Source organism: Chenopodium album, chromosome 4 (genome assembly GCF_948465745.1).
Source record: "Chenopodium album chromosome 4, dcCheAlbu1.1, whole genome shotgun sequence".
Classification (NCBI taxonomy): domain Eukaryota; kingdom Viridiplantae; phylum Streptophyta; class Magnoliopsida; order Caryophyllales; family Amaranthaceae; genus Chenopodium; species Chenopodium album.
In genome coordinates this window covers 79,461,809-79,475,881 of record NC_137837.1, presented here as the reverse complement: position 1 = coordinate 79,475,881, position 14,073 = coordinate 79,461,809, and the positions used below count along the sequence as shown (strand labels likewise).

The following is a 14,073-nucleotide window of genomic DNA, read 5'->3' as shown; positions in this document are numbered from 1 at the left end:
ATGATCGTAATCTTGACCCTCCAATATTCTTTATAGCTCTCCTTAATATGCCAATGCACATGAATCGGGCACATATGGCTAGTGCAATTCACCTGAGGTGGTGGTACATAATCTGGATCCTGTGATTTTGGCAAAATTAGAGGTGTCTGCCCTTTCCTGCAAATGATACATTAAATTGATCCAATTCAGGAATACAGAATTCAGTCAAAAGACTAACAGAATAATACACACAAAAAAAGAGCACATGTTAGCTGCTTTCTATGATGAAGCGTCAGTGATCGAAATCTAGCAAAATTTTCTCACAGTAACAAAAGAGAAATAATATACATGTTTTAAACCTGCAAAATTAGCAGAAAATTGAATCATGGACAAAAAGAAACAAGTATAAAAACCCAGTGAAAAGAACTTAATAGGAATTACTTGACGCATAGTAAGCCAGGTTGTTCTTGGCAGCCGCAGCTACAGTTAGGACAGAATGATATGGTTGGGCTGTAAAATGCAGAGAGCGAAACACAACAAGAAGGGGCAGGTGCTGCTTTAAATTGAGAATAGGTACAGATGACCTTGTGTGTACCTGCAATCAATCCCATAAAAATCAAAATGGTTATTCTGCAAGTATACACTAGTAAGGCAATAAGTCAGCATGTAGTTTCAGAACAAATTTAGATCAAACAACTGCAAAATATATCTATACCACTGACTAAAATCGAAATCACAGAAACTTTAACCTTATACTGGTCTATGAAAGTACAAATCCAGAAAAACAATAACAAAAAATAGTATTTCTTGGTTCAAAACCTGATGAAAAAACATTAGTACTTACTAAGTGCTTGCCTCCATCGACGTCCACCATCCTCAGGGTATCTAGTAGAAGGAACAACCAGCTCAGGATCACCACATGTATAACCAGGAGTACCAAATCTAAAATTATTTGGCATTTTTGGATTCGAGTCCTCACTCAAGGTAAGCCCTACACTCATCTGAAAATGTGCAGCATACTTAGTAGGGTCTTGAGTCATAGAAGTTAACACTCCTCCTCTGCAGCAATTAGCTGCCTGTTTATTAAGCTTAGCTCCCGGTTGAAGATCAATGATCACAGGCCGCCTCAAGCAGCAATGAGGAGGCGGTGTGCCTAACGATTTGTTACACACTCCTTGCTCCTTGGCTTCTGCTCCTTGCATATTCCATATAACTTCGCGCTCCTGCCACTCCCAACTTAGTCTCCAACCCGGAGGCCATTCAATGTGTCGATATTGTTGATAATTATATATTGTTACGTCTGCCTGCAACAGAACTCGAAATTCTTACAAGCTTGTCTAGTCTTAAACTCGATCATAACATCGAAAATTTACTCTTTCATTCAGGAAATCATCAAACCCTCCAACACAAACAAAATCTAGTCCCTAACATAAACTCCAAAAGGTTATATTCATGCATAAAATCAATACCAAATCAAAATCTTGTCACTCTACATTAACAAATTTATCTAGTAAATTGATGACATAGGAAAATGATTTAATAATCCAACAACCAATAAAGTGGACCCCAAAACTAATCAATCAACAAAATTGACCTCAAAACCCTACCAAACAAAAAAAACAATACAGAGATTTGTAAACTTTCTGATCTTGATCACACTTTTTGGGATCTTTATATTTGTCTTTAGGACACGGTTTTCTATAATAAGTTATTTTACCAGTGAAAAATTATAACTAGAAAAAGTAAGAGAGAAAATTCAACATCGTCTCATACAAGATTTTACCTACAGTGAAAACATCGAGACTAAATTAATAAAATAAAAACTCCTTATCGATTATCGACACAACTTACATTGTAAGTGCCGGAATCTATCTGTGTGACATCCCATTGAATCGTTACGTTCCCCCTCACATCAAGCGGGTCATACCCATCTGAAATACAACACAAACAAATGAAAATTATGATCTAATTATATTATAACAAACCATATTATATATAAATTTATTGATAGAGAATATCTATAGATATTCTCATCTTAGGTTTAGGATATATTTTGTATAAGATTATCTTTGATATCTGTACATATCTTATAGTTACCTAATATGATTAGGTTTCTCATTGTAACCCTATAAATATTGATCAATGGAAATCACTCTGATTAAGGAGTTGATATTATCTGACATGGTATCACAGCTTAGGTGAGATCTTGGGATCATATATAAAAATTCTCACCCTGCCGGTGGGTTGGAAAATTAAACCCACCGGCGGGATATACACAAACTTTTTATGCTTCCGCAAACACACACATATAGATTTTTTTTTTTTTTCCTTTTCTCAAAGTTTTTTTTAGAATCTTTATGTAACCTTGCGCCTCCCACCGATAGTAGCAACCGCGAAAGCCGCCTCCATCATTGGTGGCAATCGCATACTACCGCCTCCCACTACTGGCAGTAACCAAATCTGCCAACCTTCTCCATGTGCCGCACTCTATTTCCACCTCCTCATGACCAACAATGATTCTTACATTGTTCCATTGGTTTTTCTACACATAATCACATAGATTTTGTTTTGGTGGTCGTATATCAAAAGAAGGTCAACTACTTTTGCACATCTCTTTTGCTATCAAGTTGGCTCCTCTTATTGTTGCAGCACTTGGAATCTTTGTGGAGTATTGATTCTTGCTACCTGGGTTTCTCTTTTGGATTATTTTCAAGCGGTGGAATTTAATCTTATCTTGCGCTATTTTATTTGTTTTTATTCAATTGTGATTTCACGTAGTAGTATAGTGTCTTCTCCCCGATGATGGTTTGATCCCTTAGCTTCTTCTTCTCTGGATCTGCAACTTAGCCCAAGTCTGTGTGCGGCTCTTCTCCTTCTCCTTCTCCTCCGGCCTAGCAGTGCTTATCTCTACTCTATGTAGGTCGTGGCTGTTGCTTCTCATCGTCATCACCGACACATGTCTACTACTTCTCTTTTGATCATGGGTTACCATACTATCCTTACCGCTCGATGCGTGATTCAGATCCAGTCTGAGCATCCGATTTTCTCCCGCTCTGACTGCGGGGGTATGATAGAGAATATCTATAGAATATTCTCATCTTAGGTTTAGGATATATTTTGTATAAGATTATCTTTGATATCTGTACATATCTTATAGTTACCTAATATGATTAGGTTTCTCATTGTAACCCTATAAATATTGATCAATGGAAATCACTCTGATTAAGGAGTTGATATTATCTGACACTATGCAACACTACTAGTAACAATGTGATAACTAGGAGATGATATGCGAGTCTCTAAGGTTATTTTGGGGGGAGGGGAGCTATGCTATGATTCAAGTTATACATGAACTGCTTAAGATCTATACTTCTAAAAGGATTCTATAAGGAAGGAAGGAATTTCTTAACTCCTAACACAAAAGTACTAACAAAATAAGTTCAGTTGAGTTAAGGACGGCATCTATCTATGCAACACTACTAGTCTACTAGGAACTATGTGATAACCAAGAGATGATATGCAGATCACTGAGGGTTTTGCGTGGGGGTGGGGGTGTTTACATGCTATGATTCAAAGTTTTACTTTTAAAATTCATTAATATCTATCACTCTATAGGGATAGGGAAAACATAGTGTAGCAGTGTTGATGAGAACGATATTCCAGGCAGAACCATTAAGTAAATTATTCGATGCCTTACCAAAGAACGGGAGAACAACCATTGGTCAGTATCCTTCAGCAAGTATGGAACAGCATCTGTGACAAATAAATAAGACATAAGCACATAATCAAATAGATAGCAATGCCAGCAAACTACATGAGTCTTGCTACAAAACCTTTGAACAACTTTCTGGAATGTGCACTGACATTTACAGCATAAGGTTCTACTTCTGCTCCTGTTGTATACAGCTTCCCTTGAATGCTTCTATCAGTATCTATCACCACAAGCTACAAGAAAAGTAAAAAAAAAGTTACTCGAATTTGTTTTTTTCTTCTCTCTTAAAGGATTATTAAACTAGAAAGTTATCATATTAAACATCTAAATATGCATTCGTGATATGAGAATCAAGCTGCTAAAGTACCAAAACCACAAAGAAAGCCAAAGAGTAACTCAATGCAACAATTTTTATCCTATAATTCCTTCTTTGACTTGCAGGAAGTTATGATATAAGACTAAAACAGCAACTCAATTCAACAATTATGTATACTAATGCACTTATAACCATGTTGATATACTAATGCATTCAAAGAAGCTGAATTGCATGAAATTCACATAGCTAAATTCCTCCAAGCAGAATTGATTTGCATGTCCATTGTGAAAGGTTTTAGGTACTCTAAGCGAAATTTCATGAATCACATTCATACGCACCTAAACAGGATCTCATGCATATACAAATAAAGATCACATAACAGTTTAGAAATAACCTTTGAAGCGTGAATCCTCTTAGCAATCTTCTTCTCTATCGGAGATAAAGAGCCTCAATTGTAACTCCTCTATTCGGTCCACCGGATTGAATCAACACTCCACCAATGCTAGTTGGACGGGAAAACCTTTCACCTTTCTTGGAGTTGAGAACCAATTTTAGAGAGAAAATATTGAGAGAAAACTTACGTTGTTTTTCAGAAAACTGAATACAGTGTATTTTAATTATCCCTAACTAATTAATATATAATCATATTATTATTAATTAGGTTAGGGTTTTCTCTCCCCTTTCCCTATTTGGCCAGTCACCCTAAGGCCCACTTTGGGCTTCGGGTTTCTTTATTGATCCAATCCTAATGTGTGACCTTGTAGGATCCGTTTAGGCGGGCTTCGGGTTTGTTACTTACTAACCCAAAGTTCTATAGCATTCTCTAGCAAGACGTATAGACAACCCAAATAAACGAATTACTATCTCCGTAATATGATCCATGATTATATTAAGTAATTGCACTAAAGTCGAGGACACACTTCCTTCAATCTCCCACTTGTCCGAGACAAGTATGCAATATTCAAATTCCTTAAGTCTCTTAGTGTCTAATTTGATAGTATGATCACATCTCCATGTTATCTATACCAGCGTTCAAATTATTTCTTGAAATCCGAGTTTGAATTGCTAAACAAATGATCATCTTATGATCCATTTGAGCACGGCCATGCATTTTCAATTCTTACTCTTCAAGAGGCCAAGACACCCATCCTATCTAACAAAGGAGGACCTATTCAATCTTGTGGCAACCAAAACTCCCACTCAACTTTTAGCACAACCCGAGTGTCGCCTTTATAGTCCCCTTTTACGGCATGACGTTTGACAACATCAAGGTTACACTAATCATTGAATTGAGTAGTGTTCCACTCATGTCTAAGGAATCCGCTAATATAATTCGCGAAGTTTTAAAACTTCTAAGTAGGTCTGTTCGATCATGTATCGACTATACATATCCATATGATTGACTAAACATCTCCATGTTTCTATAGCGCATGAAACGGCACCATCAATCAATCTTATATGCTAATCATTTTATTGAGTCATTTATGTCCAAATTAACAACTCAGATTAGGAACTTAAATATTTTATGAATCCAGTTCACTTATGGGGTTTCATTCATCAAATCACATATTTGACAAGCCCATTAAATTCAATAAATATGTTGGACATTTTATTTAATACTAAACCAAAATTAAATAAGATGAAAAATTCATACTATATAAACATAAAACATGAAATCATGTCTTTAACTTGTAACAAGTTTCTCTAAACAAAAACAATTTAAAGCCATTCTAACACTTGCTTCAACCCTATAGCCCTAGCGTGACGTTCATGCTTGGGTTGAGGGAGAGGTTTAGTGAGTGGATCAGCAACATTCTCATCCGTGTGAACTTTGCAGATCTTGACATCATTCCTGTCTACAATCTCGCGAGTGAGGTAATACTTCCTCATTACATGCTTGGATTTGTCGTTTGATCTTGGTTCTTTTGCTTGCGCAATAGCTCCATTATTATCACAAAACAATTCAATTCCTTCTAGAACACTAGGTACGATCCCTAGCTCTGTTAGGAACTTCTTTATCCAAACAGCTTCCTTAGCTGCTTCTACCGCCGCTAAATATTCTGATTCTGTCGTAGAGTCTGCTACAGTGCCTTGCTTTGAACTCTTCCAGCTCACTGCTCCTCCATTCAGACAAAAGATGTACCCTGATTGCGAGCGGTAATCATCTCTGTCGGTTTGGAAACTTGCATCAGTATAACCTTTAACAACCAACTCATCTATTCCTCCATAGACCAAAAACATTCCTTTAGTCCTTCTCAAGTACTTTAGGATGTTCTTAGCCGCAGTCCAGTGTGCTTCACCTGGATTTGCTTGGAATCTGCTGCATAAGCTCAGAGCAAATGCAACATCCGGTCGAGTGCATATCATGGCATACATGATAGATCCTAAAGCCGAGGCGTAAGGTATGCTACTCATTCGCTTTAACTCATCAGGCTCCGAAGGGCACTGACTCTTGCTAAGCGAAATGCCATGTGACATGGGAATGAATCCTCTCTTAGAGTTTTCCATATTGAACCTTGCAAGAACCTTATCAATATAAGTCTCTTGGCTCAGTCCAAGCATCCTTCGAGACCTATCTCTATGGATTTTGATTCCCAAAATGTACTCAGCTTCTCCAAGGTCTTTCATAGAAAAACAACTTCTCAACCATTCCTTGACTGACTCAAGCATTGGTATGTCATTTCCTATGAGTAGTATGTCATCTACATACAAAACCAAGAAGACTAAGCTACTCCCACTAAATTTCTTGTAGACACAAGATTCTTCTTCACTCTTGAGAAAACCAAACTGTTTGATTGCCTCATCAAATCGAAGATTCCAGCTCCGAGACGCCTGCTTCAATCCATAAATGGATCTCTGAAGCTTGCAAACTCTTTTGGGATTTTCTGGATCCTCAAAACCCTCAGGTTGTGTCATGTACACATCCTCCATCAAGAACCCATTCAAGAAGGCGGTTTTGACATCCATCTGCCAAATTTCATAATTGTAATGTGCAGCAATCGCCAAAAGTATCCAAATTGACTTAATCTTTGCCACTGGAGAAAAGGTTTCATCATAGTCTATACCATGTATTTGTTTGAATCCTTTTGCAACCAGTCTTGCTTTATAGATATAGACATTTCCATTCTTGTCTGTTTTTATTTTGAACACCCACTTGAATCCAATAGGTTTAACCCCATCAGGCAAGTCGACTAGGGTCCAAACTTTGTTCTCAGACATGGAGTCCATTTCAGATTTCATGGCCTCAAGCCATTTCTCAGAGTCTGGGCTCGTCAAAGCTTGTTTGTAGGTAGTAGGCTCAGAATTTTCCAAAATCAATATTTCAGAGTCTTCTGTTAAGAGGAAATCAACCAACTGCTTGTTTGGGATCCTTGTTCTACTCGACCTACGTGGGGCTTGAGCATCAATAGAAATATTCTCTTCAACATCTTGAAGATTTTCGCATGAATTAGATTCAAGTGGGACGACAGGAGTTTCGCTTAATGAATTAGCTTGCTCCGACACTTGACCTGTCATAGCAGAGTCATGCGCCCTCGCCTCTGACGTGGTTTGATCCACATCCATTTGTTGCTCATCTCGAATTTCTTCGAGAACTATTTTACTCCCACTTGTCTTTCTGGAAATAAACTCCTTTTCAAGAAAGACACCATCACGAGCAACAAACACTTTGTTCTGTTGACGGTTATAGAAGTAGTAACCCCTTGTCTCTTTTGGGTATCCCACAAAGAGACATTTATCTGATTTGGGTGCAAGTTTGTCTGACAGTAAACGTTTTACAAAGACCTCACAACCCCAGATTTTAAGAAAAGATAAGTTTGGAACTTTTCCATTCCACATCTCATATGGAGTCTTTTCTACAGCCTTCGACGGGCTTCTATTTAGTGTGTGTGCAGCTGTTTCTAGAGCATATCCCCAAAAAGAAATTGGAAGATTAGCAAGATTCATCATTGATCGAACCATATCCAGTAAAGTTCGATTCCTCCTTTCAGACACACCGTTTAACTGTGGCGTCCCTGGAGGAGTTAGCTGTGAAACTATTCCACAATCCTTTAGATGATCATCGAATTCTTGGGTCAAATATTCGCCACCACGATCAGATCGTAATGCTTTTATTGTTTTACCAAGTTGATTCTGTACTTCATTTTGGAATTCTTTGAACTTTTCAAATGATTCCGACTTATGCTTCATTAAGTAGATATACCCATATCGACTTAAATCATCAGTAAAAGTAATGAAGTAACTAAACCCACCTCTTGCCTTTGAACTCATAGGCCCACAAACATCTGTATGTATAAGTGCCAAGAGATCATTGGCTCTTTCACCCTTTCCAGTAAAAGGTGACTTTGTCATTTTCCCCAACAAGCATGATTCACATACATCAAATGATTCATAATCGAATGATGTAAGGATTCCATCCTTCTGTAACTTTTGGATGCGCTTTTGGTTTATATGACCCATCCGGCAATGCCATAGATATGTTGGGTTTAAATCATTCGACTTTTGTTTCTTGCTATTTATGTTATAGACTTGTACTGTTCTATCAAGTACATATAAGCCATTAATCAATTTTGCACTAGCATAGAACATGTTATTGTAAGAAATGGAACAACATTTGTTCTTAATCTCAAAACAAAAACCTTCATTATCCAAAACAGAAACAGAAATAATGTTCTTAGTAATTGACGGAACGAAATAACAATTATTAAGTTCTAAAATTAATCCAGACGGTAAATGCAGACTATAACTTCCGACGGCAAGTGCAGCAACTCTTGCTCCATTTCCGACGCGAAGCTCCACCTCGCCTTTTGCTAGTTTTCTACTTCTTTTTAGTCCCTGCACATCATTAACTATGTGAGAACCACAACCGGTATCAAATACCCATAAAGAAGTAGAAGTCAAATTAACTTCTATAACATAAATACCTGAAGTAGAAGCACCTGACTTCTTATCCTCCAAGTACGTGGGGCAGTTTCTCTTCCAGTGACCTATCTTCTCACAGTGGAAACATTTGCTTTCCGCAGCAACTTTTGGTTTAGCGGTCTGCTTAGGCTTTTCAGAACTTTTGACAACTTGCTTGCCTTTGTTTTTCTTGCCTGCCCCTTTCTTTTTGAAACCCTTTCCCTTTTGAACCATCAAAACCTCTTTCTTTGGTTCTTTGGGAATGTTCCTTTCAGCATTGACAAGCATCCCATGCAATTGAGTCAAAGTCTTTTCAGACTCATTCATGTTGAAAGTCATCCTGAACTGATTAAAGCTGTCAGGCAATGAATGGAGAATGATATCAGTAGCCAACTGTTGGCTATAAGGGAATCCAAGACGTTCCATGCTTTCAAAAGGACCCATCATTTTGAAAGCATGTTGGCGAACAGATTCACCATTTTCCATCTTGCACTCCAAAATCTCCTTATTGATCTCATATCTCTCAATCCTGGCCTGTTTCTGAAACATTGCCTTAAGCTCTTGCATAATGGTGTAAGCATCTTTGGTCTCAAACCTTCTTTGGAGGTCTGGTTCCATAGCCGCCACCATGAAGCAAGTGATTGGAGTAGACCTATCATTAGCCTGCTTAGCACGACGTTTATCAGCATCAGAAGATTCATTAGTCACTACTGGAAGTGGGTTTTCTAAGACATCCTCTTTACCCTCCGACTTCAAAAGAAGCCTTAGGGTCCTTTCCCAAGTGATGAAGTTTTCTCCGTTCAGCCTATCCTTCTCAAGGAAGGGACGGACGCTAAAAATCGAGTTGTTGATGTTATTAGTCATGATATCTACAGACAGAAAAAAGGTAAAGTTCAATTTTATGTTTATAAAAGCACCTAAAACATGCAATAGTTTCTAGGTTACTTAGCACTCTATTCAATTTTAATGTCCCTATTTGAATAAGTGATTCCAAGATCCTATCAACATGCAACGTTAAGCAGATGGAGGCCTTTTCTTAAAATTACATTTTCAAGGTAAGTAAACTCTTTACTAATTACAACATTTGTAATTCTTGGTTAGACAGAAAAACATCTCATGCTTAACTGTCCCTTTGCTTCAAAATCCAAAACGCTTTTGATGATTTTGTTGAGGTTAACCAAATTAAGTGTGCAAAATTCGGAATTTTACCTCACTTCCCAAAATTAATAACAATACCCTGCGGAGGCATAACCTATTACTATTAATTAAGAGTTAATAAGTACTTTATATTTGGAAAAGCAAACCTCAATATTTGCGGGACCTAAGTTTATTATGTCGTTATTAATTAGTGAACTCTAGCGCATTGATAACATACATACAATAAACTTATAAGCATTTTAAGAATAATAATAAAATGCAAAATTAAATATGAGCTAGTATGGCCCCTAATACTAAGAACTAAGCCTGAAAGGGCACCTCCTTGGACTTTTCATGGATCTCCATCCACCTTCATCATGGGCCTTCTCATCTGGGCTCTTCCTTAGATTAATAAAGAATTTAAATAATTAAACTAATTCCTAATTAAATAAAATTACAAAAATACTTAACGATACGCAGATCGTATTTAAATTACAAAAATACATAACGATACGCAGATCGTAATTAATTATAATTTAAATCTAGGGCCATACTAGTCATTTATAGCAATAATATATCATATATTTAAAAATGCTACATAATAATATCACATATTATACTTGCCAATAATTAAAATATCAGATATTCTTAATTATGTCAAGTGGATAAATCAATTAATTAGGAAATCCTAGAATATAAATCATATTTGATAAACTGAAATCCTAACCACCTAAAGGATTTTATCCTAAAATTAAGCTAACCAACTAATTTTAATTAGATTAAAAAATCAAATTATGTAATTATCTTATAATCAATTCAAAACAACCTTAATTGGAATTGCTCAATATCCCCTTAAAATCAGTTTTTCAATATTATCCAAAAAATAAAATCAGAATTTCTTTTCTTTTTTTTTTTTTTTTTTTTTTTTTTATTTTTTTTTTAAAAAAGAAAAACAGAGCTGCGTGACTGAGCTGCTGCCCAGCCACGTCACAGCCACTGCAGCAGCCAGGCCGAAGCCCAGCCACCGCAGCAGCTGCCCGCCGCAGCCAGGCAACCGCCCAGCCACAGCGGCGCACCAGGCTACTGCCCAGCTCCCCTATCAGCTCGAGCAGAGCTGAAACCGTGCAACAGTTGCAGGTTCAGCTCTGCTGCTGCTCTCACGACCACCTGCCGCTGCCCCTGCGCCCTCTCCGACCACCGGAGCAGCCACCGTGGCTGTTCTGCCACCCAGCCGTGGCTGCTCCTCTCAACCATCAATTTAATTTTCCTTTTTTTTTTTTTTGAGTTAAATTAATTTCACAACTTTTGCAAAATTAATTTTGGTGATCTAATTATAATTAAACACAAACTCCTTTATGCATAATTTCAGAAAAATTAATCAAAATCTCCATTTTAATTAATTTAGGGCTTTTCATATAAAATAATCCCCAATTCATGTAAAATCAATTTTCATGAATTAATTAATCATATCAAAACAATTTTTAATATGAAAAATAGATTGTATTATATAAATTTAACAATTAAAATCGAAAATTAGGGTTCATAACCATTAAATTCGAAATTTTTTGGGGCTTTAGGGTTCCTAAAAAAATAGTTAGAGGCTATTGAGCAATTAAATTCACAAATTAATCAATTCCAATCAATTAAAATCATATTCTAATAAGGTTATTTTAATCCATAATTCAATTCCTCCCCTTAATCAAATTAAAATTAGCCTAATTCACACATCAAAATAATCATATTATTGTGATCAATAAATTATATGCAAGGGGCTAACTGATACCACTGAAAGGTTTTAGGTACTCTAAGCGAAATTTCATGAATCACATTCATACGCACCTAAACAGGATCTCATGCATATACAAATAAAGATCACATAACAGTTTAGAAATAACCTTTGAAGCGTGAATCCTCTTAGCAATCTTCTTCTCTATCGGAGATAAAGAGCCTCAATTGTAACTCCTCTATTCGGTCCACCGGATTGAATCAACACTCCACCAATGCTAGTTGGACGGGAAAACCTTTCACCTTTCTTGGAGTTGAGAACCAATTTTAGAGAGAAAATATTGAGAGAAAACTTACGTTGTTTTTCAGAAAACTGAATACAGTGTATTTTAATTATCCCTAACTAATTAATATATAATCATATTATTATTAATTAGGTTAGGGTTTTCTCTCCCCTTTCCCTATTTGGCCAGTCACCCTAAGGCCCACTTTGGGCTTCGGGTTTCTTTATTGATCCAATCCTAATGTGTGACCTTGTAGGATCCGTTTAGGCGGGCTTCGGGTTTGTTACTTACTAACCCAAAGTTCTATAGCATTCTCTAGCAAGACGTATAGACAACCCAAATAAACGAATTACTATCTCCGTAATATGATCCATGATTATATTAAGTAATTGCACTAAAGTCGAGGACACACTTCCTTCACATTGAACTTAAAGTACATAGATTTTAATATATCATCAAGATGCTGCTTCTGTTTTGGCATGATTATTAAGTTATTCACTAGTGTCAAAACCAGTGTAAATGACTTGATAATCCTCACACACCACGTATACCAACATTGGTTTTGAGTAGTGCACAATTGCACATTATGCAGTATGTGCTCCGAATTTGTGAAATATCAACCAAGACACTACTATGCTAGGTATGCGAAATCTTTAACAAGGATCAAGTTTTTCCAATCAATAAACATAACCAAAAATTTAAGCCTTGATTGGCTGTTATCATTCTTATGACTCTTATCACAACAAAACTTTCCACATTGCACAACTATAGAAACATAAAGAAGTTACCAAACCAGCAAGATGATTTGTTTTTATTTTATTAATCTCCAACTTTCTAGCAACAATGTAATGGAAAACAAAATATGCATTTGATTTGATAATCTTTACAAACACCTGCCAACTGACCCTATTCAACTACAATCTTGACTAAATATAACCCAGAAAAACATGCTTGAACAAAACCAATTTAATTAAAAATATACCAAAACAAAACCCACTTTAAATATCATATAAAATCTCTACAATATATAAACCAACCCCCTCAAAAGGGCCAAAACCCTTTTTTTTTTTATAGCAAATTTCAACATAAATCAAGAGAACATTTTGCAAAAACAGCTAAAACCCAAGATAAATCATTCAAAACATCAATATTTACCTAGCCAACTTCCCAAAACCTATTTTTCTAAAACCCCACAAACCAGAACACCATTTTTTTTTTTTTTAATATCACTAGTTAAAACCCCAAGATAAAGATAAACCACTATACCAAAATCAAACCCCACTTAACAATTAATACGTATATAATATAAAACTTCAATATTTTAATAACATCAATCTTATAAAATATTTCAACATTCTTCTATATATAGTAAATAAAACAGAGCATTAACACTAAAATCCATAGTAACATCAGCTAAAACCCCAACAAAAATCACTAAAAAAAATGATTCAAAACTTCAATATTATACCCACATATGATATGATATAATATAATATAATCAAGACAAAAACATGATGAAAAAGAAAGATGGACCTGAATATAAACGAGATTCTTGCCAAGAAGTAAGGGAAGAGAACCAAATCTAGGAGCTCGTAATTCAACAGTCATACGAACAGTATTTCTTAAGATACCATCCAAAACATTTCCAATGGGCCCACAATCAAGAACATCATTCTTCAGCATTGAAAACCATTCATCAGGTGGCAGAACTTGAACATTTCCAGGATTTGAGGAAGAAGATGAAGGTTGTTCTTCTTCCCCTTGATTGTTTTCCTTTTTTGCTGCTCGCTTTTCAGCTTGTTTTGCCTTCCTTTGAAGCTTCTTCTTACTGATACTACTGTTATTTCCAGGATTTGAGGAAGAAGATGAAGGTTGTTGTTCTTCTTCTCCTTGATTGTTTTCCTTCTTTGATGCTCGTTTTTCAGCTTGTTTTGCCTTCCTTTGAAGCTTCTTCTTACCAAGACCCGCCATTTTTGATGATTCAAGAGAGGAAAATGGAGGATGCTTGTAGTGAGTGATGT

General features: G+C 36.2%; 1 protein-coding gene and 1 pseudogene across 2 annotated transcripts; both read right to left on the bottom strand.

The window, feature by feature from the left end:
• Positions 1-416: 416 nt before the first annotated feature.
• Positions 417-1,376, bottom strand: LOC145628325 (COBRA-like protein 6 pseudogene; annotated as a pseudogene). Its single transcript, XR_014111420.1, has 2 exons — positions 824-1,376; positions 417-574 (listed from the first exon to the last, which is right to left on the bottom strand). The product of XR_014111420.1 is annotated as a COBRA-like protein 6 pseudogene (transcript).
• A 2,207-nt stretch (positions 1,377-3,583) lies between these two features.
• LOC145628324 (uncharacterized) lies at positions 3,584-14,062 on the bottom strand. The gene is made up of 3 exons (XM_081680608.1): positions 13,586-14,062; positions 3,813-3,924; positions 3,584-3,732 (listed from the first exon to the last, which is right to left on the bottom strand). Exons 1-3 carry the CDS (start codon positions 14,021-14,023, stop codon positions 3,584-3,586), a joined length of 699 nt encoding a protein of 232 aa, XP_081536734.1. The 5' UTR covers positions 14,024-14,062.
• Between the last annotated feature and the right edge of the window lie 11 nt (positions 14,063-14,073).

What these genes read in the sequence shown, in the direction of transcription:
- LOC145628324 (XM_081680608.1), bottom strand. Translation starts at nt 14,023, where the DNA reads ATGGCGGGTCTTGGTAAGAAGAAGCTTCAAAGGAAGGCAAAACAAGCT. An exon ending in AGAATCTCGTTTATATTCAG is followed by an intron (nt 3,925 to 13,585) that starts GTCCATCTTTCT and finishes CTTTTCTTGTAG; the next exon opens with CTTGTGGTGATAGATACTGA. An exon ending in TTCCAGAAAGTTGTTCAAAG is followed by an intron (nt 3,733 to 3,812) that starts GTTTTGTAGCAA and finishes TATTTGTCACAG; the next exon opens with ATGCTGTTCCATACTTGCTG.